The sequence below is a fragment of the Cetorhinus maximus genome, chromosome 7, assembly GCF_964194155.1.
Source record: "Cetorhinus maximus chromosome 7, sCetMax3.hap1.1, whole genome shotgun sequence".
Classification (NCBI taxonomy): Eukaryota; Metazoa; Chordata; class Chondrichthyes; order Lamniformes; family Cetorhinidae; genus Cetorhinus; species Cetorhinus maximus.
Window position 1 is genome coordinate 73,034,439 of NC_135885.1, and position 27,200 is coordinate 73,061,638.

Here is a 27,200-nt window from a genome sequence, read left to right on the forward strand (position 1 = left end):
GATAGCTAGTAATACATTGTTTAGACTGCACCAGTTTTACATTGTTATCAGATATGTTTCTACTTTGATTCCTGTTGACAGAAAAAAAAATTGAAGTTATTTTTAGAATGTCAGTTTTTGGTTCCTGGTTTCTTCAATTCATTCAGAATTAATTCTTCGATCAAGTGTTTGCATCAGAAAATAATTATTGCTGGGAATCATGTCGAAAGAAAGCACCATGTGTTAATTTTAGAATAGTTTACAAATAAAATTTAAACATTTTGCTTAATAAAATTCATCTGTGCAAGCTTTAGATTATTAAATGAAACTCCTCTGTAAAACACTTAAAAACAGGAAAGGCAGGCAAGTAACAAACAGTACATTACAGCCGTGAGAACTAACTGTGCATATGATAGTGTACAGAGAAGTGGCTTTATTGAATTCAGGTTTTGCAGGTTCACTGTGAAATAGTGCAGCCAACATCTGACAAAAACATGGAACTGTGATCAAAAGCAATATATATAAGGGTGTCTGTCTGAATAAAGGGCAATTTAATATTTAAAATCATTAACAAGCATGAGTACTTATTTATATTGTTAAATATACAACTGAATTCTTTATTTCTCTGTGCTTTTTTTCTTTACACAAATGGAATGGAAGGAATTGATTATTTACAATCAATAGGTAATGAATCTATATTGTCAATCCTCTATACAGGTAGCTATGAACTTGTTCCAGCAGTGGAGCTTTTTCTTCAGTCTCATCCAACTACAGCAGGTAGTGTAGTATCAGGGAGTAATCTGCAATTTTTGAAACAAGGCCTTTCCCTCTGGTTACATTATTTTTCTGCGTTTATTACAAAATGTGCAAAAGCTTTAAACTCCTCAGGTTAATTGCTGCATCTAATTATGGTAAGACCAATGGGTCCTGGCCCCTTCAAGTTCCCAGATTTTGACACAGTGGAATATTTGGAGTACTTTCATTAGGGCTTTTAAAAAAGTAGAGGCAGATGATTTCACTTCCTGTAAAAATATATAGGATCTAGAAGACTACCCCCCACCCCCAAACCCTCTTCAAATAGAATCTCTTAAGATCATGTGAAGGGACAATGGCATATTGGTCATTCCATATAAAGTCTAGATTATGATCAATATCATAAATTCAAACCACTTTGCAGGTCTTTAGAAACTAGAGAAAAGGTCTATTAGAGAGCTTTACAAATAAATTAAAATAAAGTACACACACGTTAAGTATGTAACTTTGCTTTGAAGGTTTCAGGATAATTGGTTTCACATGCATTGACTGAAGTGGAAAGAAACAATAGCAATTGACAGAAAACAGAAAATGCAGGAAATACATAGCAAGTCAGGAAGCATCTGTGGAGAAATAAAGAGTTATCATTTCAGGTCAATGTCCTTTCGTCAGAACAGAACAGTTTTCTGACCAAAAATCATTATTTTAATTTTTTTTCCACAGATGCTTCCCGACCTGCTGAATTTCTCCATATTTTCTGTTTTTATTTCATATTTCCAGCATCCGCAGTATCTTGCTTTTGTACCAGCGACTGACAAAATTTGGTACTTCATGGGAGCTTAAATTCAAGTCCTGTAATACCCAAGTGCTGTAAGTTTAACTCCTGAGAATTTTAACATCATGGACCAATAGTTGATAAATATTCTGCAAATAGCTGGTCAAATTGAATTGAAAGCTTCACTGATGGGTCAATTTGTTTACTCCATACCCATTTCCCCCCAAAATGTTCTACGAGTCGCAATCCTGGAATGCACACTGATAAGTGCATTGTGTTCATTAAAGACTAAATGAAAGGAAGTGAAAAGACAGAAAAACATGTTCTTGAAAAAAAAATAGTTCTAACAGTAGGTCATCACCCTGAAATGTTAACTCTGTTTCTCTCTCCACAGATGCTGCCTGACCTGCTCAGCACTTTTAGTATTTTTTGTCTTTATTTCAGGTTTCCAGCATCTGCAGTATTTTGCTTTTGTGTAAATGTGTTCTTGCTTGGATAAATGCTCCATCTATTTTGGCAGGAAGAATGAGGAAGAGTCATATAAAAGAAAGGGTGCAGTTCTAAAGTGGGTGCAGAAGCAAAAGGACCTGGCATAAATTGTTGCAAGTGACAGGGAGGTAGAGAAATTGGTTAGTAAGGCATATGGGAGCCCAGGCTTTATAAGTAGAGGCATGAGATACAAAAGCAAGAATGTTATGGTGAACCTTTATAACACCTCAACTGGAGTAATATGTCCAATTCTGGACACCACACTTTAGGAAGGATGTGAATGCAATAGAGAGGGTGCAGAAAAGATTTACAAGAATGGTTCCAGGGATAAGGGACTTCAGTTACAAGGGTAGGTTGGACAAGCTGGGGTTGTTCTCCTTACAGAAGGGAAGGTTGAAAGGAGATTTAACAGAGGTGTTCAAAATCATAAGGGTTCTGGACAGAGAAGATAGGGTGAAACTGATTTTATTGGCAGAAGGATGGTAAACCAAAGGACACCAATTTAAAGTGAATGGCAAAGATGAAATAAGGAAAACCTTTTCACACAGCGAATGGTTAGGATCTGAAATGGACTGCCTGAGAATGTGGTGGAGGCAGATTCAATCATGGCTTTCAAAAGTGTATGAGATAATTATCTTAAGAGAAAACAATTGTGGGGCTACGGAGGGAGGAAGGGTGGTGGGGAGGGGGCACGGGGGTGGAACTAGCCCAGTTGCTCTTGCAGAGAGCCAGCACAGACATGATGGGCTGAATGGCCTCCTTCAGTGCTGCAACTATTCTATGATTCTACGATTCCATTTATTCAGAGCTTAAAATTCCCTCCTTACGGCACTTATAATGGGTATGGAGTGTTTTAAATTTGTACTATAGACTAAAATTGAGTTTAACTGTGATCAAACCAGTACAGGACAAGCGTAATCTTACAGTGCACCTTAAATATAGCAGTTCGTACAGTACAATTCACTCAATAACACAGAAGATAAAATTCCAGCTAAACAATAAAAAATTAAAAGCAAAATGGATAAATTTCAAAGATTTGCTATAGTAGTTTCAGAGTAGAAACAGCCACACAGCGCAGAACTAAATACTAAATAATAAATTGGATTAAACAAAAAAAGAATAAAACTTTGCTATGGCTAGGTAGGAAATCACAATGACATTTTTTGATTGTACTTAGCCACAGTCATTAACATTCAAACTGTAATGCAGAGCACACAAATTAACATTGGCTAATTAGATAGAGGATAAAATTTCAAGCTGCATGCTTATTTCATAAGGGAAGAAAAGTAAGTGAATCTTCACAAGCAACAGTTGGAGAATGCAGTGAATTTACTGTTATTCACAAATCAATTGATAATCAGTTCACTTAGTTTCTAATCACATAAAACCATTTGTAAATTGCCCTGCTCCCTAAATTTCTTTAAAATAATGCTTCCAGTCAATGCTGAATCTGTCATAAAACATGACCAATAGACCACACAATTTACAGCAATATATTTCCTTTACTATAAATTATTTCAATAACCTCTGAATACAAATATTAAAATTTATAATGTATGTATTGAAGCTTATCCTGATTTTAACAAGATGTCAAATTAGACACATTCTAGAATGTGTTGAACACTTTAAAATACTTCTTATTTGGATTTTATAGATGTGAGTTCATCTTTATATAATATTCACTCTCAACAAAGAAACTGTTAAAAATTATGTGATGAATTCTATCTGCATAGTTACAAAATCTGCACGATTTTGCTTTCTAGTGAATCACTAATTCACACAGACTGGCTGGATGTTGTAATGCTGGGCACTGCCCTGTCAGGGAATGACTCTAAATGCAGGAGCCCCTGCTTTGTCCATTTGATCACAATAAGGGATAAAACACTTTATACAAGAATTCTCTTGCATACACCTGTGGCTTGGATGCACAAATGCTGTAGGATCCTCCAAGATGTCCAAAGCCCTTTCTTCTTTGCCATATCTTGGCTTGGTTTTATTTTATATATCCCTCTCTCCCTAAACATAGCTCTGACCTGTGCAGAAACATCCTGCTGAGCTTCTAACTCAAAGTGCATTCATGATTATGTGTATGGATGGAGATGAAAATACAATTAAAAACAAATTAAATGTCACTATCTGAACAGGTGTTCTCATCAGTCTCACATCTATGGCTGATTCACAATTTCTCCTTTGAGGGAACCCAAATGTATGGACCAGATTGTTCTTCAATAGCTAGTTTGCATTGGTTGTAAATCTCTTCCAAGGTTTCTCCTTGTACTATTGCTGTGGGTTTAAATAAAAACAAGAATTAATGCTCGTGATTTAAATTTGGTAATATTCCTTAATTTTAGTCTTTACACATATCCTTCAAGAATGTGTCATTGGCTCTTCCTCTGATTACTATTTTATTATGCTGGTCAGTCAACAGCAGAAATGATCTAAAAACAGAGGAACAGGAGATGACCATTCAGCCCATTGAACCTGTACCATCATTCAATTACACCATGGCTGATCTGTATTTCAAATCCATTTGATCCTTTGATCCATATCCCTCGATACCTTTGCACAACGAAAATCTATCAATCTCAATCTTGAATAGTTCAAGTGACTCCACCTCCACAGCCTTTTAGGGGAATGGAATTCCACAATTAAACTCTAAACAAAACTGAGTTTCAGGGCTTCCATCAAACCAAGTCAGATCAAAATTTGCTAAAACCATTTAACTTTAGTTACCTTAAAGCATATATACATCAATCTATTTGTTAAATTTTATTATAAAGAACTGTATAATGCATTTCAGACTCTGAGTATCCCAAAATGCTCCATAGCTAATGAAGTATTTTGAAGCATAGTTACTTGTAATGTTAGAAATGTGGCAGCAAACTGTGCACAGCAAGGTCTCACAAACAACAATGAGATAAATGGTCAGATAATCTGTTTGTTGGTTGAGGAATGAATATTGTCCAAGGTACTGGGAGAACTCTTCTTTTAATAGTGACATGGAACCTTTTATGTCTACCTGAGAGAGCAGGTAAACCTTCCATCTGAAAGATGGCACCTCTCACAGTGAAGCACAACCTCACTACTGCATTGAAATATTAGTCTAGATAATCCACAGAATCACAGAATCTTTACAGTGCAGAAGGAGGCCATTCGACCCATCGAGTCTGCACTGGCTCTCTGAAAGAGCATTCTACCTAGTGCCATTCCTCTGCCTTATTCTCACAACCTTGCACATTCTTTCTTTTCAGGTAGCAATCTGAGTCGATTTTGAATATTTCGATCGAAGCTGACTCCACTACCCTTTCAGGAAATTCGTTCCAGACTCCAACCCCTGCCAGGTGAAAATATTTTTCTTCACATCACTTTTACTCCTTTTGCCAATTATTTTGACTCTCAACCCTCTAGTTGTTGATGGTCTCAAGAGATGTTCTCTTGAGTGGAAACAGTTTTCCACTATTTACCCTGTCCATACCCCGCAGGATCTTGAATACCTCTATCAAGTCTCCTTTCAGCCTTCTTTTCTCCAAAGGCAGAATTTTCAGTTTGGCAGGCAGACGCAGTTGGCAGGTCCGGGATCGGCTGGGGAATGGACCACTGACTGCGATCAGCCCCCGAACGCGATTTCACGCTGGCTGACCAATTAATGGGCAGCCGGCGTGAAGCGCAAGCTGAAAGGCTCAGTGCTGCTGGGGTAGGGGCAGGAGGAGGGTGGGTGCTGACATAAGTGCGGGCACAGGTGAGCACAGAATGAAAGCACCCTGAAGGCAGAGAGCTGCCTCAGGGAGCTGAATAATTTAAAAGCAATAAAGAAAGATTTTAAAATCCAGAAAAAAATATCCACGCATCAGAATCAGCCACCTGAACATGTAAATGATGAAAATTCTGTCCATACATTTTAATTTTTTTATTTAATAATGGAAACCTCATCCTGCCCTTGGATGAGGTTTCATCAAAAAGGCAAAGTCTGGAAGATTATCACCAGTGCCTCTGCAATTTCCACACTCACTTCCCTCAGTACCCTTGGATGCATCCCATCAGGTCCTGGTACCTCATCTATTTTAAGTAAAGATAGCCTTTCTACCACCTCCTCCTTCTCAACTGTAAATTCTTCAAGTGTACCAGATGCCTCCTCTCTCACCTCAGTCTTGGTAGCATCTTCTTCCTTTGTAAAGACAGATGTAATGTATTTGTTTAATACCTCTGCTATTTCTCCTGCATCTACATGCAAGTCTCCTTTTTTATCCCTAATTGGTCCTACTATTTATTTTACCACCCTTTTATTATTTATATGCTTATAAAAGAGCTAGCGATTCCCTTTTATGTTAGCTGCCAGTCTCTTTTCATGCTTTCTCCTTGCTTTTCTTATTAGATTTTGCACTTCCACTCTGGTCCTTTATATTCAGCCTGATTCTCCATTGTATTTTCTACCTGACATCTGTCATATGCACACTTCTTCCTTTTCATCTTCACCTCTATCTCTCTTGTCATCCAAGGTATTCTGGCCTTATTCATCCCACCTTTCCCCTTCAAGGGAATATGCCTTGACATTGCCGGCAATATTTTTTCTTTGAAGGTGACCCATTGTTCAGCCGCCATCTTATCTGCCAACATTTGATTCCAACTCACTCGACTCAGATGCATTTTCATCCCATTGAAGTTGGCTTTCCCCTAATTATTTATTCTGGGGGAGAAATTAGTTAAAACAGCCTCTACCTGCATGGCTGTTCTTCAAATATTTCAATGATAAAAGCAATGCAGGCCACACAGGCAGCAACCCACTGCATGGTGAATTGATGTAAGTCTATCTAGCACCAAACAAATTTCTCCCCCACTCTCTTTTAAATGTGCTACCTTTTAATTATAATTATTTTAACTATTGAAAAGGTGTCACTTTATCGCACATCTTTGTGCAGTTACAGCTGGGGTTTCTGGATCAAGAGAACTTTGCTTCACTGTTAGAATTATTGGCTGTGCATTGTAAGTCCCTTCAAATTCTTTTAAAACAACTTGCAATTGAACCGAGCAACCCACCTGCAATTAGTCACATCAGTGATATTGCATATGTCCACAAAATTCAAGTCTTAACTTATAATAAGACTAGATCTTTATACAATTATATGATGACAAAATATAGTTGGAATATACAGGGTACAAAATAATTGCATGGCAAATGTAGTACAATTGCTGAATAGCATCTAAAGGAGTACAGATTAGTTATTCCATCATCAAATGTTTTGAACAATGGCAATACAGTCATTTTGTCCAAGTTCGATCTGATAAATCCATACGAAATAAAAGCACTGCACAAAGCAGTGGGTGTAATGTTAAACAAGTTGCTTGCAAGCCATTTTCTGCTTAGTCCTCTATTATGTTTCTATTAATACATTTTTATTAATTTCATTATACAATGAAAACATGCAGAATTCCACTGCATACAACAATTTTTTTATTCAGTCACGGGATGTGGGCTTCGCTGGCTGGGTCAGCATTTATTGCCCATCTCTAGTTGCCCTTGAGAAGATGGTGGTGAGCTGCCTTCATGAACCGCTGCAGTTCATGTTGTGTAGGTACATCCACAGTGCTGTTAGGAAGGGAGTTCCAGGATTTTGACTCAGCGACAGTGAAGGAACAGCGATATAATTCCAAAAGTCAGGATGGTAAGTGACATGGAAGGGAACTTCCAGGTGGTGGTGTTCCCATCTATCTACTGCCTTTGTCCTTCTAGATGGTAGTGGTCGTGGTTTGGAAGGTGCTGTTGAAGAAGCCTTGGTGAATTCCTGCAGTGCATCTTGTAGATGGTGCACACTGCTGCTACTATGCGTCGGTAGTGGAGGGAGTGAATGTTTGTGGATGTGGTGCCAATCAAGTCGGCTGCTTTGTCCTGGACGTTGTCAAACTTCATGAGTGTTGTGGGAGCTGCACTCATCCAGGCAAGTGGGGAGTATTCCATCACACTCCTGACTTGTGCCTTGTAGATGGTGGACAGGCTTTGGGGAGTCAGGAGGTGAGTTACTAGCTTCTGACCTGCTCTTGTAGCCACAGTATTTATATGGCTAGTGTAGTTCAGTTTCTGTTCAATGGTAACCCCCAGGATGTTGATAGTGGGGGATTTTGTGATGGTAATGCCATTGAACATCAAGGGGTGTTGGTTGGATTCTCTCTTGTTGGGGATGGCCATGTTCTGACACTTGTGTGGCGTGAATGTTATTTGCCACTTGTCAGCCCAAGTCTGGATATTGTCCAGGTCTTGCTGCATTTGGACATGGACTGCTTCAGTACCTGAGGAGTCGTGATTGGTGCTGAACATTGTGCAATCATCAGCAAACATTCCCACTTCTGACCTTATGACGGAAGGTCATTGATGAAGCAGCTGAAGATGGTTGGGCCGAGGACACTACCCTGAGGAACTCCCGTGGTGATGTCCTGGAACTGAGATGATTGACTTCCAACAACCACAACCATCTTCCTTTGTGCTAAGTATGACTCCACCCAGTGGAGAGTTTTCCCCCTGATTCCCATTGACTCCAGTTTTGCTAGGGCTCCTTGATGCCACACTCGGTCAAATGCTGTCTTGATGACAAGGGCAGTCACTCTCGCCTCACCTCTGGAGTTTAGCTCTTTTATCCATGTTTGTACCAAGGCTGTACTGAGGTCAGGAGCTGAATGGCCCTGGCAGAACCCAAATTGGGCGTTAGTGAGTAGGTTATTGCTAAGCAAGTGCCACTTGATAGCACTGTTGATGACCCTTTCCATTATTTTACTGATGATCGAGAGTAGACTGATGGGGCAGTAATTCGCCGGGTTGGATTTGTCCTGCTTTTTGTGTACAGGACATACCTGGGCAATTTTCCACATAGCCGGGTAGATCCCAGTGTTGTAGGTGTACTGGAACAGCTTGGCTAGGGGCACAGCAAGTTCTGGAGCACAAGTCTTCAGTAATATAGCTGGAATATTGTCAGGGCCCATAGCCTTTGCAGTATCCAGAGCCTTCTGCCATTTCTTGATATCATGTGGAATGAATCGAATTGGCTGAAGACTGGCATCTGTGATGCTGGGAACCTCTGGAGGAGGCCGAGATGGATCATCCACTCAGCACTTCTGGCTGAAGATTGTATCAAATGCTTCAGCCTTGTCTTTTGCACTGAGCTGGGCTCCTCCATCATTGAGGATGGGGATATTTGTGGAGCCTCCTCCTCTAGTGAGTTGTTTAATTGTCCACCACCATTCTTGACTGAATGTGGCAGGACTGCAGAGCTTAGATCTGATCCGTTGGTTGTGGGATCACTTAGCCCTGTCTATCACTTGCTGCTTATGCTGTTTGGCACGCAAGTAGTCTTGTGTTATAGCTTCACAGATTGACACCTCATTTTTAGGTATGCCTGACATGCCCTCTTGCACTCTTCATTGAACCAGGGTCGATCCCCTGGCTTGATGGTAATGGTAGAGTGGGGGATATGCTGAGCCATGAGGTTACAGATGCTGCTCGAGTACAATTCTGCTGCTGCTGATGGCCTACAGTGCCTCATGGATGCCCAGTCTTGAATTGCTAGATCTGTTCATAATCTATCCCATTTAGCACTGTGTTAGTGCCACACAACACGATGGAGGGTATCCTCAATGTGAAGGCAGGACTTCATCTCCACAATGACTGTGTGGTGGTCACTGATATACTGTCATGGACAGGTATATCTGTGGCACGCAGGTTGGTGAGGATGTTTTTCCCTTTTGTTGCTTCCCTCACCACCTGCCACAGACCCAATCCAGCAGCTATGTCATTTAGGACTCCCCCAGCTCAGTCAGTAGTGATACTACTGAGCCACACTTGGTGATGGACATTGAAGTCCCCCACCCAGAGTACGTTCTGTGCCCTTGCCACCCTCAGTGCTTCCTCCAAATGATGTTCAACATGGAGGAGCACTGATTCATCAGCTCAGGGAGGGCAGTACGTGGTAATCAGCAGGAGGTTTCCTTGCCCATATTTGACTTGATGCCATGGGGTCCAGAGTTGATGTTGAGGACTCCCAGGGCAACCCCCTCCTGACTGTATACCACGGTGCCACCACCTCTGCTGGGCCTGCCCTTCCGGTGGGACAGGACATACCCAGGGATGGTGATGGTGGTGTCTGGGACATTATCTGTAAGGTATGATTTTGTGAGGATGATTACTTCAGGCTGTTGCTTGACTAGTCTGTGAGGCAGCTCTCCCAATTTTGACACTGGCTCCAGGTGTTAGTAAGGAGGACTTTGCAGGGTCGACAGGGCTGAGATTGCCGTTGTTGTTTCTGGTGCCTAGGTTGATGCTGGGTGGTCCATCCAGTTTGATTCCATTTTTGTGACTTTGTAGTGGTTTTGTCACAACTGAGTGGCTTGATAGGCCATTTTAGAGGACATTTAAGAGTCAACCACATGCTGTGGGTCTGGATACATGTATAGACCAGATGGCAGATATCCTTCCCTAAAGGACATTAGTGAACCAGATGTGCTTTTACAACAATCGACAACATTAAAAAGCAGAACTTCCAAGGTAATAATCTCAGGATTACTACCTGCACCACGGGCAAACTGGCATAGGTTAAATAAAGTCAAGGAGTTAAATGCGTGGCTCAAAGGTTGGTGTGGGAGGAATGGGTTTCAGTTCATGTTGCACTGGCATCGGTGTTGGGGTTGAAGGGAGCTGTTCCGGTGGGATGGACTTCACTTGAATCATGCTGGGACCAGTGTCCTGATGAATCGAATAACTAGGGCTGTAGAGAGGGCTTTAAACTAAATAGAAGAGGGGAGGGTTCTCGAGAGGGGATAAGTGGGCTTACAAAGCAATAGGATATGGTGGCATTGCAGGGTAGCTACTTCGGTAATGATACCCAAAATGTGACAGGAAGGGGTAGAGTGTACAAACATTAAAAAAAAGCAGTAAATAAGGTCAAAGGGGGAAAAAGTGGTAAAAAGGCAAAATTAATGGCTCTTTACTTAAATGTACATAGTGTTCGGAACAAAATAAATGAATTAATGGCATAAATAGAGATTAGTGGGTATGATCTTATAGTCATTACGGAAACATGGTTGCAAGGAGATCCAAGCTGGGAACTAAATATTCAGGGATATGGGACTTTTTGAAAGGACAGGCAGGAAGGAAAGAGTGGTGGGGTAGCTTTGTTAGTACGAGATGGAATAAGTATGATAGTAAGAAATGATCTTGGCTCAGTAGATGTAGAATCCATATGGGTGGAGGTAATAAATAACAAAGTGAAGTAGACACTGGTGGGAGTAGTCTATAGGCCCCCTAACAGTAGCTACGCTGTCGGACAGAGAATAAATCAGGAAATAATGAGGGCATGTAAAAAAGGCAGTATATTAATCATAGGTGATTAAGTTCATGGGGAGAATTGGGCGGGCGAGTCGGGAGCGGGCGCAGGCAGGCACAGATCTGATTGCCGCCTGCGATCATCTGCGCACCGCCATTTTGCGTGGGCGGGTTAATTAAGGCCTGCCCAGCATGATGCGTGCCCGGAAGCGCTCAGCGCTACGTATACGGGCGAGGGGAGGAAGTAGGATCGGGGCCTGCCTGAATCTCCCTGAGGCACGGAGCCTGTGAATTTTTTTAAATGTGAATTTTAAATAAAGAAGCTAAGAAATCGTTTACACGTGTCCCCTCACGTGACAGCATCATATGAGCTGGGACATGTTTTTCAAATGTTCCAAAAATATTTATTCATGTTATAAACCCTTCGTGAAACCTCATCCCGCCCGTGGATGAGGTTTCATGAAAAATATGAAGGCCGCCTGGGCTCTTCGCCTGCCCGCCAACCTTAAGGTTGGACGGGCAGCTATCTTAACTGGCTTAATTGTTTGATTATTGGCCTTAACAGGCCTTTGACAGTTCGGAGGGTGCACAGCCGACTCTGGTGCGCACCTGCACAACGGAAGATCAGAATGACGCGCAGTGATGTTGGGACGCATACCCAACGTCAGTGCGCATCATTTTATGCATTGGCATGTGGGACCCATCTTCGCATACCAAACAGAAGATTCTGCCCCATGTTGATAGGTAAAATCAAATTGGCAAAGGTAGCCGTGAGCAAGAATTTCTAGAATGTATTCGGTACAGTTTCCTAGAACAATATTTTGTGCATCCAACCAGGGATTAGGCTATTTTGGATCTGGTAATGTGTAACAAGACAGGTTTAATAAATGATCTCAGAGTAAAAAGTCCCTAGGAAGCAGTGATCATAACATGATGGAATTTAGCATTTAGTTTGAAAGTGAGAAATTTGGTTCGGAAACATCTGTGCTAAACTTAAATAAGGGTAATTACAAAGAAATGAAGGCAGAGTTGGCTGGAGTGGACTAGGAAAGGAGTTTAGCAGAAAAGACAGTTGATAAACAATGGCAGGCATTTAAGAAAATAGTTTGTGACTCACAACAGATATATATCCCAGTGAGGAAGAAGCATTGTAGGAGGGGGATAAACTAACCATGGTTAACCAAGGAAGTTAAGGATAGTATCAAAGAGAAAGAAAAGGCATACAGTGTGGCAAAGATTAGTGGTAGACCAGAGGATTGGGAAAGTTTTAAAAACCAACAGAAGATGACCAAAAAAAAAATAAAGAGGGAGAAAATAAACTTTGAGGATAAACTAGCAAGTCATACAAAAACAGACAGAAAGAGCTTCTTTAAATATATAAAAAGGAAGAGAGAGGCCAAAGTCAATATAGGCCCCTTAGAGAATGAGGCTGGGGAAATAATAATGGGGAACCAGGAAATGGCAGAGGAGTTGAATAAATACTTTGCATCAGTCTTCATGGTAGAAGGCACTAATAGCATACCAAAAATACTAAATAATCACAGGGCAAAAGGGGGGAAGGAAATAAATACAATAACTATCACTAGAGAAAAATTGCTAGGGAAAGTAATGAGGCTAAAGGCCAAAAAGTCACCTGGACCTGATGGGTTGCATCCTAGGATATTAAAGGAAATAGCTGCAGAGATAGTGGATGCACTGGTAGTAATTTTCCAAGTGTCCTTAGATTCTGGAAAAGTCCCAGAGGATTGGAAAACTGCCAATGTAACACCTTTATTCAAAAAGGGAGGGAGACAAAAAACAAGTAACTATAGGCCAGTTAGCTTAACATCTGTCATTGGGAAAATGTCGGAGTCTATTATAAAGGATATAATAGCAGAGCATTTAGAAATACACAATGTAATCAAGCAGAGTCAGCATGGCTTCATGAAGGGGAAATCACGCCTGACAATTTATTAGAATTCTTTGAGCAGGTTACAAGCAGGATAGATAAAGGGGAACCAGTAGATGTAATATATTTGGATTTCCAAAAGGCATCTGATAAGGTACCACACATAAGGCTACTTAATAAGAAAAGAGCCCATGGTGTTGGGGGTAGTGTATTATCATGGATAGAGGACTGGCTAACTAATAGATGCCAGAGAGTTTGCATTTTCAGGATGGCAACCTGAAACTAATGGAGTGCCACAGGGATCAGTGCTGGGGCCAGAATTATTTACAAATATATAAATGACTTGGATAAGGGAAATTAATGTACTATCGCCAAGTATGCGGATGGCACAAAAATAGGTGGGAAGGCAAGTGGTGAGGATGACACAAAGAGTCAACAGAGGGAAATAGACAGGTTAAGTGAGTGGGCAAAAATGTAGCAGATGGAATATAATGTGGGAAAGTGTGAGGTTATGCACTTTGGCCAGAGGAATAGAGGAGCTGAATATTATTTAAATGGAGAAAGACTGAAGAAAGCTGCAGCAAGAGGGATTTGGGGATCCTCGTGTATGAATCACAAAAAGTTAGCATAGAAGCTCAACAGGCAATAGGTAAGGCAAATGTTGGCCTTCATTTCAAAGGGAATGGAATAGAAAAATAGGGAAGTCTTGCTAAAACTATACAAGGCACTAGTTAGACCACACCTAGAATACCGTGAACAGTTTTGGTCCCCTTATCTAAGGAAAGATATACTGGCATTGGAGGCAGTCCAGAGAAGGTTCACTAGGTTGATCCCGGGGATGGAAGGATTTTCTTATGAGGAGAGGTTGAGTCGATTGGGCCTGTACTCATTGGAGTTCAGAAGAATGAAAGGTGACCTAATTGAAACATATAAGATTCTGAGGGGGCTTAACAGGGTAGATGCTGAGAGGTTGTTTCCCCTTGTGGGAGAGTCTAGGACCAGAGGGCATAATCCCAGAGTAAGGGGGCACTCATTTAAAACAGGGATGAGGAGGAATTTCTTCTCTCAGAGGGTAGTCGATCTGTGGAATTCTTTACCGCAGAGGGCTGTAGTGGCTGGGTCGTTGGGTATATTCAAGGCTGAGATGGACAGATTTTTAATCAGTATGGGGTAAAGGCAGGAAAGTGGGGTTGAGGATTATCAGATCAGCCATGATCTCATTGCATGGAAGAGCAGACTCAATGGGCCAAATGGCCTACTTCTGCTCCCTACATCTTATCATTCTACGGTCTTACCATTAGACTTTTAATTCCAGATTTTTATTGAATTCAAATTCCACCATTTGCCATGGTGGGATTTGAACTCAAGCCTGGGACTCTGGATTACTAGCCGAGCGACAATACCACTACGCCATTACCTATGAGCAAATAGCTCAAAAATTATTATACTGTAAACATCTAATGTTTGTTTCACCTGTAAGGAGCAGCAAAACCAACTCTAAAACCACTACACTTTATAAAACAAATTCTGACATTTCAGAATAGTTATTATGCAAGCTTGCTAATTTTCTTTTGAAATGCTATATTGTAGCTGAGTGCATGCGTATATACCTGTAAAATGTTCTCCAAATTCCTGTTCCAGTTTCAGAGCTCTATCAAATGTCTTTTTACCTTGTTCTTCTGTCAGGCGTTTATTCATTTCCCTGTAACAGAAAAAGCCAGCTCACATTTAATACAATATTTACCAGGGCCTGAAATTTGCTCGTCGGGCGGGCGCTATTGGTGGGCCTGGGAACGGACGGGAAATGGGTCCCTGACCACATTGGCCCCCATCAGTTAACAGCCAGCCAGCATGAAACGCATGCTGAGAAAGGCTCAACACTGCCGGTGTGGATGGGAAGAGGGCAGGCGCCAACATCACCACAGGTGCTGGTGAGCGCTTCTACTGAGGTCCCTGAAGGCAGACAGCTGCCTCAGGGAGCTGCAGACCTCCACAGAATAAACAAAACTACAAAAATGCTGAAAAATATATCCATGCAGCACAATCACGAATCTGAAAGCATAACTCATAAAAAAAAGTCCCCAGATATCTCTGTTTATTTTATTTTCCCATGGAGATTTCATCCTGCCCTGCATTGAGGTTTGAGCAAAAATGTAAAGGCCGCCCATTCGCCAACCATAAAAATGGGCGGGCCATGAAAAATCGCTTTCAATTGCCTCCTTAATGGGCTTAATTGCCAGCTTAATTGTCGACGGGCGCACTTCTGACTGCTGCGCGTGTCCGCCGACCTGAAGATTGCTTGCATGCGGCATGACGTCGGGACACTCGCCCGGCTTTATCTCGCACTATTTCACATCTGTTCGAGTCGGGCGAGTGTCTGCCTACGAGGTGCAAAATTTGAATCCTGTAGGCGAGGTATCGTAGATCGTAACATGACAAGCGTTGGATTTCAATAACACAGTCTTTCCACAATAATACTAAGTAAGGAAAGCGTTGTTACAGACACAATCACGGGGCTGGATTTTATGGTTTCTGGCAGAGCGAAGGAGGCGGAGTGGGGAGTGCATGGTCCAGTCACTCGCACCCCCGCCACGTCAACACTGCACATCAAGCGTTGGCTGGCCAAATAGCAGCTGCCTGGTGGGAAGGCCGGCCAATTAGGGCTGGAAGGGGGTTTTGTGCATTTGGGGAAGGACATCCAGAAAGAGAGGAGTCAAGCTGTGTATCGGAAGTTGGTCATGGCCAGCAATATAAAGGAACGCTGGCATCAGGTTGGTGGCAACTTGAGGAAAGATCAATACGTGGCCAAAAAGGTTGCTTTAAAGAAGAATAAGAGAAAGACAGAATCCATAGGTGACACTATAGCATTGGAGCAGCAACAGGTGAGAGCATGTTTTCCCATCTGGTGACTATTGTGCCAGATTGAAGGCTATAGCATTGGGATATTGGGGGTTTGCTGAGAGCCACCCCACTTCCCTTGTCCCCTACCAGATGATCCCAACCCTGTGAACCCCCTCCTGCATTCAGTCATCTGTTGCCTGGGATTCAGCGACAATCCTGGGCCTCAGGTGGGTGTAGTACCAGCAGCAACCATCACCTCCCAGCTCCCAGCTCTGATTGGCCAGCAGAATCAGTGGGCGGGACTGCTGCCCCTGGGTGCTTGATCCCAGTAGGCCTGCTGCTATCCAGTTAGTCCCCAAGTGGCACTTAATTTGCCAGTCTTGCCTTAAAGAGTGGATGCAGGGATCCCACCGATTGCTTCATTAAATCCAGCCCTATATGTGAGCCATAGGTTTTTGAGAGTTCTGTATCTACTATGGGGGTAAATTTTTAAGAAATTGTTTAGAGAGTCCATCACAAACGACTTCCAGCAAGGAAGCATAAAAGCTAGGGAAAAGGTTCAGTTCGGGGAAGGCTAGAGAGGAAGGTACAGAATCTATTTTCTGGAAGGTAATTCCTGTTACTGTTTTGTCCATCTTTGTACTTAAAGATGTGACTGCTGTGGATGAATAAATCTCACTTGTTTTGAGTATTAAGATTTAGCCTGCAAGTCTAATCCTCCTGTGCTCCAGGCTTGCTTCAGCTTAGTGCACAAGTTCTAAATTATTTCAGTTATTTCATTTGAACAACCAAAATAAATTAAAACTTGGGCAAGTGACGCACTTTTAATGCACAATCACGCAGGCTCAGGTCAGGAGGGCGCTTTGGATATACTTCTCTTCTCATGCTTAGATCAGGAGGAAATTAGCCTGAATAAATTCTGCTGACACTAGGACTTTAAAATAGCTCATTAGTTTTGATTTCATGAAAGTGTGTAGACCTACAGCATTATACATAACAGTAATCCAGACAAGCTGATAAAAGAGAAAACAATGGCCAGGGTTTTCCAGTCCCATCCGCTGCAGGACTGGAAATTCCCACCCGAAATCAATGGACCTTTGGCTGGTCCATCAAATTTTCCGTTCCGCCTGCAATGATTCCTGCCGTGGGTGGGACCGGAAAATCCTGGGGAATGATTTTAAGATGCACTGTTCAAGCCTGGTATTTTTCACGCAAAGTCAAACCCAGTATATTCTCCTCTGTTAAACACTTTCAGGAACACGACTGGATTTTCTGCAGCAAAACATAAAAAATGATTTATAATTTCAAGGGAAAGGGAAAGAATGAACTTGCATTTACATTGTGGCCATCACATCCTCCAGGGGACCAAAATTATTTCATAGCCTGTGAACTGAAGTACTGCTGTTATGGGGAAGATGCAGCAGCCAAACTGTGCACAACATATCTCCTGCACTGCTTTGAACAATATCACCCATGTTGAGAGGGCCAATACAGAATACATTATCATTTATCATTTGTAGGAAAAAAATACTGAAAGAGTTTGAGATAATTTTTTTTTATTGTTATTGTGTACAGATCACTTAAAGCTCATGACCAATGTAAATGCACTGTAGCTAATGTTAACAGCATATTGGGTGGTATTAATGGAATTATTCAGTATTAGTCAAAGGACTCCATTTTGACATTATACAGGTCACTGGTCAGGCTGCAGTAAAAGTGCTGTGCCCAGTTTTGAAGCTATGTCATCCCATATGGTGGAAGATATAGCTTCAAAAGCCTGAGGTACTAACAAGGGCCTTGTTCCATTCACTCTAGGGCAGTGTAAACCTAGACATAGCCTGATGGGGTTCTATCAAATAAGTAAAGGGTTGGATTGTGTCCCTGTTATTAGATTATTTCAGTTTAACAGATTGGGGAGGACCAAGGAACATGAATTTAATCTGTAAGAATAGAACAGACTGGATTTAAGGACAATCTTTTTTCCCAGAGAGTGGTGAGTCTCTGGAATATGTTGTCAGGTGGTGTGATGGATGCCAACACAGTGAACACCGACAAGAGGGAACTGTATTTAGAAAGCAAGGTTTTATAAGATGATTATGTTTTGGACCTTCCAGCAAATAGATTCTGTCCCTTCCTCTCTAATCTTCCCCCAGTTGAACCATTTCCCTGGGCGGAATTTTCCGACTGGCGGTGGGTGGGGGGGGTGGGGGGAGCAGGCATGGACCTGGTTGCTGCTGACAATCGGGTCTGTGCCACCATTTTACACGGGCGGACCAATTAAGGCCCGCCCAGTGTGTTTCGTGGCTCCCGGGGACAGCGGGAGTGGGTGGGTGGCAGCGGATCGGCAATCGCCACTGGGTCCAATGGTGACCCGGCAGCCTGTTTAAAGGGCAAGCTGCAGCCGCTCCAAGGCTGCTGTACATGGCCAGAGGTCGGGGCAATGCATATCCAGGCTGGCCATGCAAGAGGGTAGGGCAAGTGGTCAAAGTGTGCCCCGGTTTTCGGTCGCGTATCTTGCTGCCCTCCTCGAGGAGGTGGCAGCATGACGGGAGGTGCTCATCCCCCAGGATGGGAGGAGGAGGCCATCCCACTTAACCAAACGTGCATGGGAGGAGGTAGCAGAAGTCGTGAGCTCCCACATTGTGGTGCGGCACACATGGATCCAGTGCTGCAAGCGCTTCAGCAACCGGCTGCGCTCAGAAAGTGTGAGTAGCATGTTGGCATCGTTCACTTCATCCAGCATGTAAGCTTCTTCCCCCCCGGCGCCCCACCCATGTCTGACTGGCCTGAATGCAATGAGTCATTGACGGCATGTATCCTTAGCTGGGTGGGCCAGCAGATATTCCCTATGCGTTGGTCAGCCTGAGAGGGTGGTGATGAGATGGGTTCTGCACCCGCAGCATGTGGTGGACTGAGACCCACATGACTGCGGTGGGGGCAACCTGGAGGATCTGCACCCAGACCCAGTGCTCGAACTCCAGGACATGTCGAAGTCAGGGTGATGACATGGTGGGAGGGGGTCTTCCAAGGTGGTGTGGCACAGATCGATCTGCTGCCCTCTGCAATCCACATCATTGTGCCTCCTTGCTACGGCAGGTTAAACTGTGTGCTCCCAAGTGTGATGAAGGCAGCATGTAGCCAATGTGAGGCGGGTGGTGGGAAGGACACATCTGACATATTTGTGTGAGTGTTCGGCAGCAGTGGGATAAGGATGCATTGGACCCCAGCAATGGCCAATTGGGGTTGGGGTGGGCCGGCCGCGAGGGGATTCATGGTACAAGTATCACTTATCAGTGCTCTTTTCTCATTTCCAGGAGAAGAATTCTCACAACACCACCGAGCGGGTGAGGACTGGCAGTGGGCCAGCCCAGGTAGTGCTGCTTAGCCGCTTCGAGCAGGAGGCCCTCCACCTGGAGAGGCGCCATGCGCCCAGGTCCACCGGGGTTGGAGAGGCTGGGGATCCACGGGCAGGTATGTGTGACCAGCACTCACATCACCAGTGGTCTCCCAACAGCCATGGCAATGCTGATTGTTGAGTGAGTGACGTTACCAACATGGCTTGCCCATTGCATGTGGAATGATGAGCGCATGATGATCCAGGGGACAGGCATGTACATTGACATTTTCCACACGCTAGCTGATCGAATTTCCTTACTCTTCCTTTCAGCATCAGCGGTGCAGGGCCGGGACCTGGAGCAGCAGGGGTCCCCTCTGACACCTGAGGGCCATGAAGTTCCAACATCACAAGCGTCACACCATCTCTGCCAGGCAGGCACTAGCGCAGATACTGGTACCCCAGTGGGCATCAGATCTTCAGCTAGTGTCCCGGGGCACAGTGGTGAGGGCACTTCGCAGTCGCTGGAGGAGCTGGTGGAGACAGAGAGTGCCCATGGAGCCGGCAGTCGGGCAGACATGCTCAGTCCGTGGCTGATGATGAGCCTCTGGAGTCGTCCGCGATGCAGCCAACTCATGAGATGCGGCCGGGTGTGCGGGACCATCTGGTGGAGATACATGAGGCTGCGCTTGGCTTGGTGTCAGTGGCGGAGGAGTCTATGCGGACCGTAGCCAATGCATTGAGTCTCATGCATGACCGCCAAGCTTCTTCAATGGAGAGAGTGGCGACTCTCATGGAGAGGCAGCTCCAGGGACAGGATCAGGGGTTCCTGGAGTTGAGCTCAGACCTGCAATCCCTCACAGCGGCATTGACCTCAGGTGGTCAGTGCCCGTGTGGGCGGTGGTTTGGGCACCAGGTATCCCACCTTGGTGCCCATCCATCTGCGGTGAGCAGGGAGGGCTGTACAGACCTCACATTGGCGGAGCTGCTGCCTGTTGTCTCTGCTGGTGCCTCTCAGGATGCTCCGGATGAGGCCGGCAGCTCTTCGCCTCTCTGCCAGTGACCGCGGCATCCAATGAGGCTGCGACGACTAGAGAGATGCCAGCTGTGGAGCTGGCAGCTCCTTCCCAGGCAGGGCCAGCACAGGATCTAGAGGCCAGAGGACATCCGCCAACGTCATTGAGGCCAACAGGACAACAGAGAGAGCAGGCTGTCTCAGATGCCAGTGCCAGTGGGGGGGCACCACAAAGACGTAGCACCTGCAAAGGTAAAATTAAGGCACCTGAGGCATACCCCGGGTTCATTACTGGTGGTTATTTGTTGGCTCCCCCAATGAGTTCCTTCCGATTGTGTTTGCGGTGCGACACCATTTTATTTGTGTTATGTTAAGAGACTTTTGTGAAAGCATTAAATTAAGATCGTCTAACATGGCTGGGGGTGCCTCTTTTCTTGGGCAGGTGGATGGATTCCTGAGATGTTATGAGTGATTTGTGTGTCATTGACATTTATTGACTGGGCCCATTATCAATGCTCCTTTCCTGACAGGTTTGGCACTAATGTCTTCAGTATGGAGACTGCAGCCCAGGCTTGTGTTGGAGGTCCATATATGGTGTGCTAGCTGAAGGTTCTTTGGATTAGAGCATCCCGAGTGTCCCTACCTACCTGGAGTATGCCCGGGTCAGCATCTGCCCCCTCAGCATTTCCTTGTGAGCTCATCCTCGGACTCACTGCTGGACTCATCGTGTTCTGCCGCAGCCACTCCAACTACATCTTCTTCGTTCACAGCTTCTGCCCTTTGCATCGTAAGATTGTGCAGATGCAGCATGCAACCAGTATTAGGGACGCTCGATCTGGGGGGTACTGGAGTCCGCCCCTGGAATGGTCCAGGCATTGGAAGCACTTTTGAGAAGACCGATGGTTCTCTCCACCACAGCTCTTATGGAGGCGTGGCTCCTATTGTACCACTGCTCAGCCTCTGTTCTTGGATGGCAGAGAGGCGTCATGAGCCAGCTTCTGAGGGAATAGCCCTTGTCACCCAGCAGCCATCCATCCAGCTGGGTTGGGGCACTGAAGAGCACCGGAATCTGCGAGTGTCTGAGGATGTAACCGTCGTGGGAGCTGCCTGGGTACCTTGCGTGGACTTGCAGAATCTGCATCCTGTGATCACACACTATCTGCACGTTCTTGGAGTGGAAGCCCTTCCTGTTGACGAAGGCACTGGGCTCACCTGCTGGCGCCTTGATGGCCACATGTGTACAGTCTATTGCACCCTGGACGTGGAGGAAGCCAGCAATGGCTGCAAAGCCTCTGGCTCGCTCTGTCTGGCTAGCCTCATCCCAGCGGTAGTGGATGAAGGTCAATGAACGCCTGAACAGGGCATCGGTAACCTGACTGACACAAGTGCGGATAGCTGATTGGGAGACACCGCAAAGATCACCCACTGACCCCTGGAAAGAGTCGGAGGCATAGAAGTTGAGGGCAGCTGTGACCTTTAGAGCCACGGGCATGGGGTGTCCACCCACACAGTTAGCGGAGGTCTCAGGCCCAATCGTCTGACAGATATAGTTGACTGTCTCCCTTGAGAGACGGAGCCTTCTTCGGCACTGCACCTCAGACATATTGAGGTAGCTGCTTCACCACCTGTATAACCTTGCAGCAGGATAGCCTCTCCGCCATCCAAGAACAGAGGCTGAGCAGTGGTACAATAGGAGCCACGCCTCCACAAGGGCTGTGGTGGAGAGAGCCATCGGTCTTCTCAAAATGTGCTTCCGATGCCTGGACCGTTCTGGGGGCGCACTCCAATACCTCCCAGATCGAGTGTCCCTGATAGTGGTTGCATGCTGCACTCTCCACAATCTTCTGCGGCTCCTTCTGCCTTGGACTGCCTCTTGGCCCTACACTCCTTGTGCCTGCGCCTGTCCTCCCAAAGGTGACTCCCCTGAAGGCTGAATGTGCACTCCTGGCCTCCTCCCCCTTCTAGTCCTCCCTTCCTCCTCAGAGGAGGTGCCTCCAGTGGAGAGTTCAGCTCCCATTCTCAGGCTCAGGTAGGCTTCCTGAAACCTACAGGCAAAGTGCTGACCTGAAGATTATGAGTCCAGAAGGCAATGGGGGTCTCACAGCTGGGGGCACCACCGCATTGCCTTTTTTAGGGAAGGTCGGCAAATTAAGTGCACTTGGGCACTAACTGGACAGCAGCGGGCCTTCCGAGATCAAGGACCCGGGGGCAGAAGTCCTGCCAACTAAGAGCTGCTGGCCAATCAGAGGCCACCAGCTCTATTGAACAGCAGCCAGTAAGATGGTGGCTGCTGCTGATATTACACCCGCCTGAGGCCTGAAATGGGGGAATGGAAAGAGCCATGTGATCTACATGAGTTCTGCCCGACAAAAAGCCAGTGTAGCTTGGTTACCATGGGACAGGAGGGCCCAGGTCAGAGGCTATTGAAATGTATGTGCCGTACTTCACACCTGAGAAGGAAGGCAAGAGCAGCTGGGATGACTGTGGACAGACATTGAGTCTCCGTGATTTTGCACAGAAAGAGAGAAAGAGGAAGAGAGAAAGATCTAAGAACTACCAGGTGGAACACAGGAGGGAGGATGGTATCCAACTGAAGTGATGTCTCCTGTGGAAATCTAAAGACTCTGAAAGATTTGCCCTAGCAAGCCGGGAGGAGAAATCACCAGAGTGGGCCTTGCTGCTGGTAGCTTGTTTGGAAATTCTCCGAAAACTGTATGCTCATATTAAGGGAGTATTTTAAGTCCAGCTAAACATTTAAACCTGTTTTTGCCTCTGATCTCAAATATAGTATTCTAACAATGCAGCACTAAACCCTTGACTGAGGGCAAGAGAGCTATCACTGAGCCAATACTGACAATTTTATTCTTCAATTGATTCCATATAGTGAATACAGAAATCATGAGATAGATTGACAAGTGGGTGATGGACAGAGTGATTGGTATGCCTAGCTATTAGTACCAGTGAAAGGTCCAAATCACTTGTATATTACAGCCTTGAGTTAATATTTAGGGCAAACTATCCATGTCACTGTCGCACTGAGTAGCAGTTCACTGATAAGAAAAACAAACTAAGAAACTCTTCCAAGGGAGTCAAGTGGGCATTTTCTGATGGTGGGGGCTACAGAAAAGTTAAGGCATCAGATGGGTTAACTTTTGTGGAATCAGGAGAAACATCAATGCCCCATTCTCACCCAAAAGCAAGCATGAAATTCGGTGCCCATTCGTCATCCCATATGTATCTGCTTTATAAGACTCCACATCAGAATTATACAAAACACTCTTACAGATGCTTTAAACTAGAAGTTTTAAATTAGCTGCTTTCAAAGGTGCACAAAGAATTTTGAATTCTGGGCATTAGCTAATGGCTTAAATAGTGAATCATGAGGAATATATGGAAGTACAATACCTGTGCACATCTGTCAGCAAAACTTTAACCAAAGTAAAGGCGCAGGAAGGTGACGCTGCGTAAGTCTACTAGCAGTAATCCTGAGCACCTTTTCAATAAAATAAATGATCCATGGACAGAATTTTCAGGTCGGTGGGTGCAATTGGCGGGTCTGGGAGCGGCTGAGGAACGGACCGCTGGCCGTGATCAGCCCCCGATCGCTATTTCACGCTGGCTGGCCAATTAATGGCTGGCCAGCGTGAAGTGTATGCTGAAATGTTCAGCACTGCCGGGTACGGGTGGGAGGAGGGTGGGTGCTGATGTAAGCATGGGTGCGGGTGCGGGTGAGCGCTGAATGAAAGCTCCCTGAAGGCAGAGAGATGCCTCAGGGAGCTGAAGACTTCAAAAGTATTAAATATAGATTTTGAAATCTGAACAAAAATGTCCAAGCATCACAACCAGTCATGTGAGCATATACATTATAAAAATTCTGTTCGTAGATTTTAATTTAATAACGGAAACCTCATCCCGCCCTTGGATGAAGTTTCATGAAAAATGCAAAGGCCGCCTAGTCGATTCGCCCGTCCGCCAACCGTGAGGTTGGAGCGACAATGAAAAATTGGGGACAATTACAACTTTAATGGGCTTAAAGTGTGCCCGCTGACCAAAATATCACGTGAGCGTGGGATGATGTCAGGATGCTCGCCTGATGTCATCAAGTACTATTTACGTTCGGGCAGGTCAGGCCTGCGCCTGCAGGCCAACCTGAAAATTCTGCCAAGGAATCCATGGTCATTTGCCACTACTACCATGAATCTTTAAGCAAAGAAAATTCTTCATCTGGAATGAACTTGTGCAAACTGACAGATTTTTCCTTACAAGCATCATTAGCAGCCTGAAGCCAATTACATTGACATAGGGAGGTGCAAGCTGTTGCCACAGTATGTGCAGTCTGGCCCGAAAAGGCTTTATTCACATAATGGATCATCCTATATCTAGCAGAATTTGCTAGTCATACTTTTTGATGTGAAGTGACATTTTAATTATTATATCATCACTTATTTCTGTATATATAACATATGAAATTAATTTTCTTTTTCTAGCTTTGGTGAAATGCAGTTATTTGATAGCATACTGCTCAAATTTAAGACTTTATGTGGCACTAATTTTCAACTAGTGAAAGGACCACTTGCTCTCGGGCTGTGCAGTGGCATGAAGCACCCTGTAGCTTATTTAATTACTAATTGCTAAAGAGCTCTGCCATTGATACTGCTGTGGGGAACAAGCCACAGTGGACTTGTTTTACTTGCAGGCGGAGGTCAGGGTTGAAATTTGTTTTTTTCAGGATCTGGTTTTTGGAACTCCTGAGATTCTGTATTGGGAAGCTGAAATCAAAATGTAATCTTGATAATGGTAGGCCAGCCAAAACCCTTTGCATTATCCCAAGGAACTTGGAACAAGTAGATCATGCATACATGACCTAAACTTGATGAGGTTAGACTAAGATGATATTCACATATGTATCACAATGTATCACATGTACAGTGCTTGACTAATAGACAGGTAGATGTAGACCACCAACAAATGGATCCGCCTCCAGGTTTCCAACCAGAAAGCAGCCGCTGGCCCCGATATTTACAGCAGTGGGGAGGGCGTGACAAAGGCTAAAAATGACCAAAGGACCCGGCAAGGAGGTCCTGCCAAACTTATTGGCAGGCCTTCGTTATAATGTTTTTTTTTTCTCCCAGTGGGCAGCTGAGACTGAGAAGGGTGGATATTGCATTGGGGTGGAGGTGGGAGATTGGACATTGTGGTGCAGAGAGGATATTGGGGCTCCAGGGAGAGAGAGGACATTAGGGTTGGAAGGGCTGGAGGTCAGAGATCGGCAAGGTAGGGGAGGTCAAAGGCTTCATTGAGGGGCCTCCCTGTCACTACTGCATTTCTCAACCTCTGGAAGCCCAGCCACGGTTAATTTTAAATTGCATTGTGGGAACCCAATTTAAACGTGTCAATGAAGTTCCCCACTGACAGTCACCATAAGACTTGTTGCTGTAAAAATGGCAGTGGGCACATGCGTGATGGATTAGGGTTGCATTTCATGCAATTGCTGGTTTAATCCCACCCTGACTCCCTCTCAATCCTGTCATTGATGGTATCCGGAGTGGTGGGGGGGGTGGTGTTAATATCAAGGCCCCTAGTAGCCATCATTGATGGAAACCTAATGGGAGATTGTGGAAAGTAGTGACATGTAAGTGCAAAGCCTACTTTTCAATGTTTGTTTGTAATACTGTTTATTATTAGTTTAAGTGTCAGATACATCTGAATTTGACTTGGATCAATGTCAGGCATTAAGTGAGTTAACCCAACATGGATCATACTGAGATTGCAAGCTTGTATTATACGTATTCACAGGCTGTAAATAAGTGGAAACAAATCATAATTCAGCAAGACAGGCAAATATCCAAATGTCCAATTAGGCAAACACCGTGTTACAGGGCTTCACCACATGTGAAGTGTTTTGAGATGTTTCTGAGACAAAATAAAGCACCACACAATTGCAGATTTTGAGATTTGACCACTAAAAGCAGAGGCATTCGATTTACCTAATCTATGGTATTAAACACTGAATATCATTACCAGGGAAGGAGCAAACTACTTACAGTAATGACTCCACAGACACTGGTTTGATAAAAATAGCAATGGGATAAAGTTGTGCAATTTGTAACCGTTTTATAGCATTTCCTGAAACATCGAGTATGCAATGTTTGCCCTAAAGGAAATAAGAAATAGCTTGTTATACTTAACACAGCAAAATTTTTTCGACTGACTAAAAATTAGTGAGAAACCTTAAGCTACAATATATCATTTATTTTTTGAAGTGACAAGTATGAATGAATAACACGCACAATAATTTGCACTTGTGTTTAAATATGGCCAGAAAATAATTTATAAATGATTTACAGTAGCCATTTGATGCCTCCTCTTTAATCAAAAGATCATAAAGTAAATCTACCTGTGCAGTTTTATTTAAAGAATAATTAAGTAATGTTCTGAATATGAATGTACAAACTTAAAGACGATTGGCTGGATTTTGCTTTAGAAATAACGATGAGGTTAACAGCGTTCCCTGTTATTAAAGTGTAAATTGGAGAGCAACTTCCAGCGACTGCAAATGCTCAGTTAATTGAGGAAGTCAGGAAATTGCACTGCAATTGGCAAGCCCTAAATTTTTATGGTACTAGTCTCACTGATATTTCTACAGCAACATCCAGCCCTTATACCCACTATGCCCACCAGATAAAGTTAGGGTTTGTCCATTCCAGTTAGTCAATTCTTAAATCCATGATAAGTTTGTCAAACAACCTCTCTGGCATACTGAAAATTAACTTTTAAAAATGTGAAGCCTCATCCATCAAATTCTAATTTTCTCTTGAAGTT

At 44.1% G+C, this 27,200-nt stretch overlaps 1 protein-coding gene across 1 annotated transcript in view; it reads right to left on the reverse strand.

Annotated features, from left to right (window-relative positions):
- Window positions 1-513: 513 nt before the first annotated feature.
- The window catches only part of LOC144682415 (disks large homolog 2-like), a 1,267,833-nt gene continuing 1,241,146 nt past the window's right edge, over window positions 514-27,200 (reverse strand). Inside the window, exons 24-26 of the mRNA XM_078544824.1 lie at window positions 26,423-26,532; window positions 14,799-14,890; window positions 514-4,279 (exon numbers count right to left, since the gene is read on the reverse strand). Coding sequence (XP_078400950.1) covers window positions 4,173-4,279; window positions 14,799-14,890; window positions 26,423-26,532 — 309 coding nt within the window. The 3' untranslated portion in view covers window positions 514-4,172. The remainder of the gene's footprint in view (window positions 4,280-14,798; window positions 14,891-26,422; window positions 26,533-27,200) is intronic.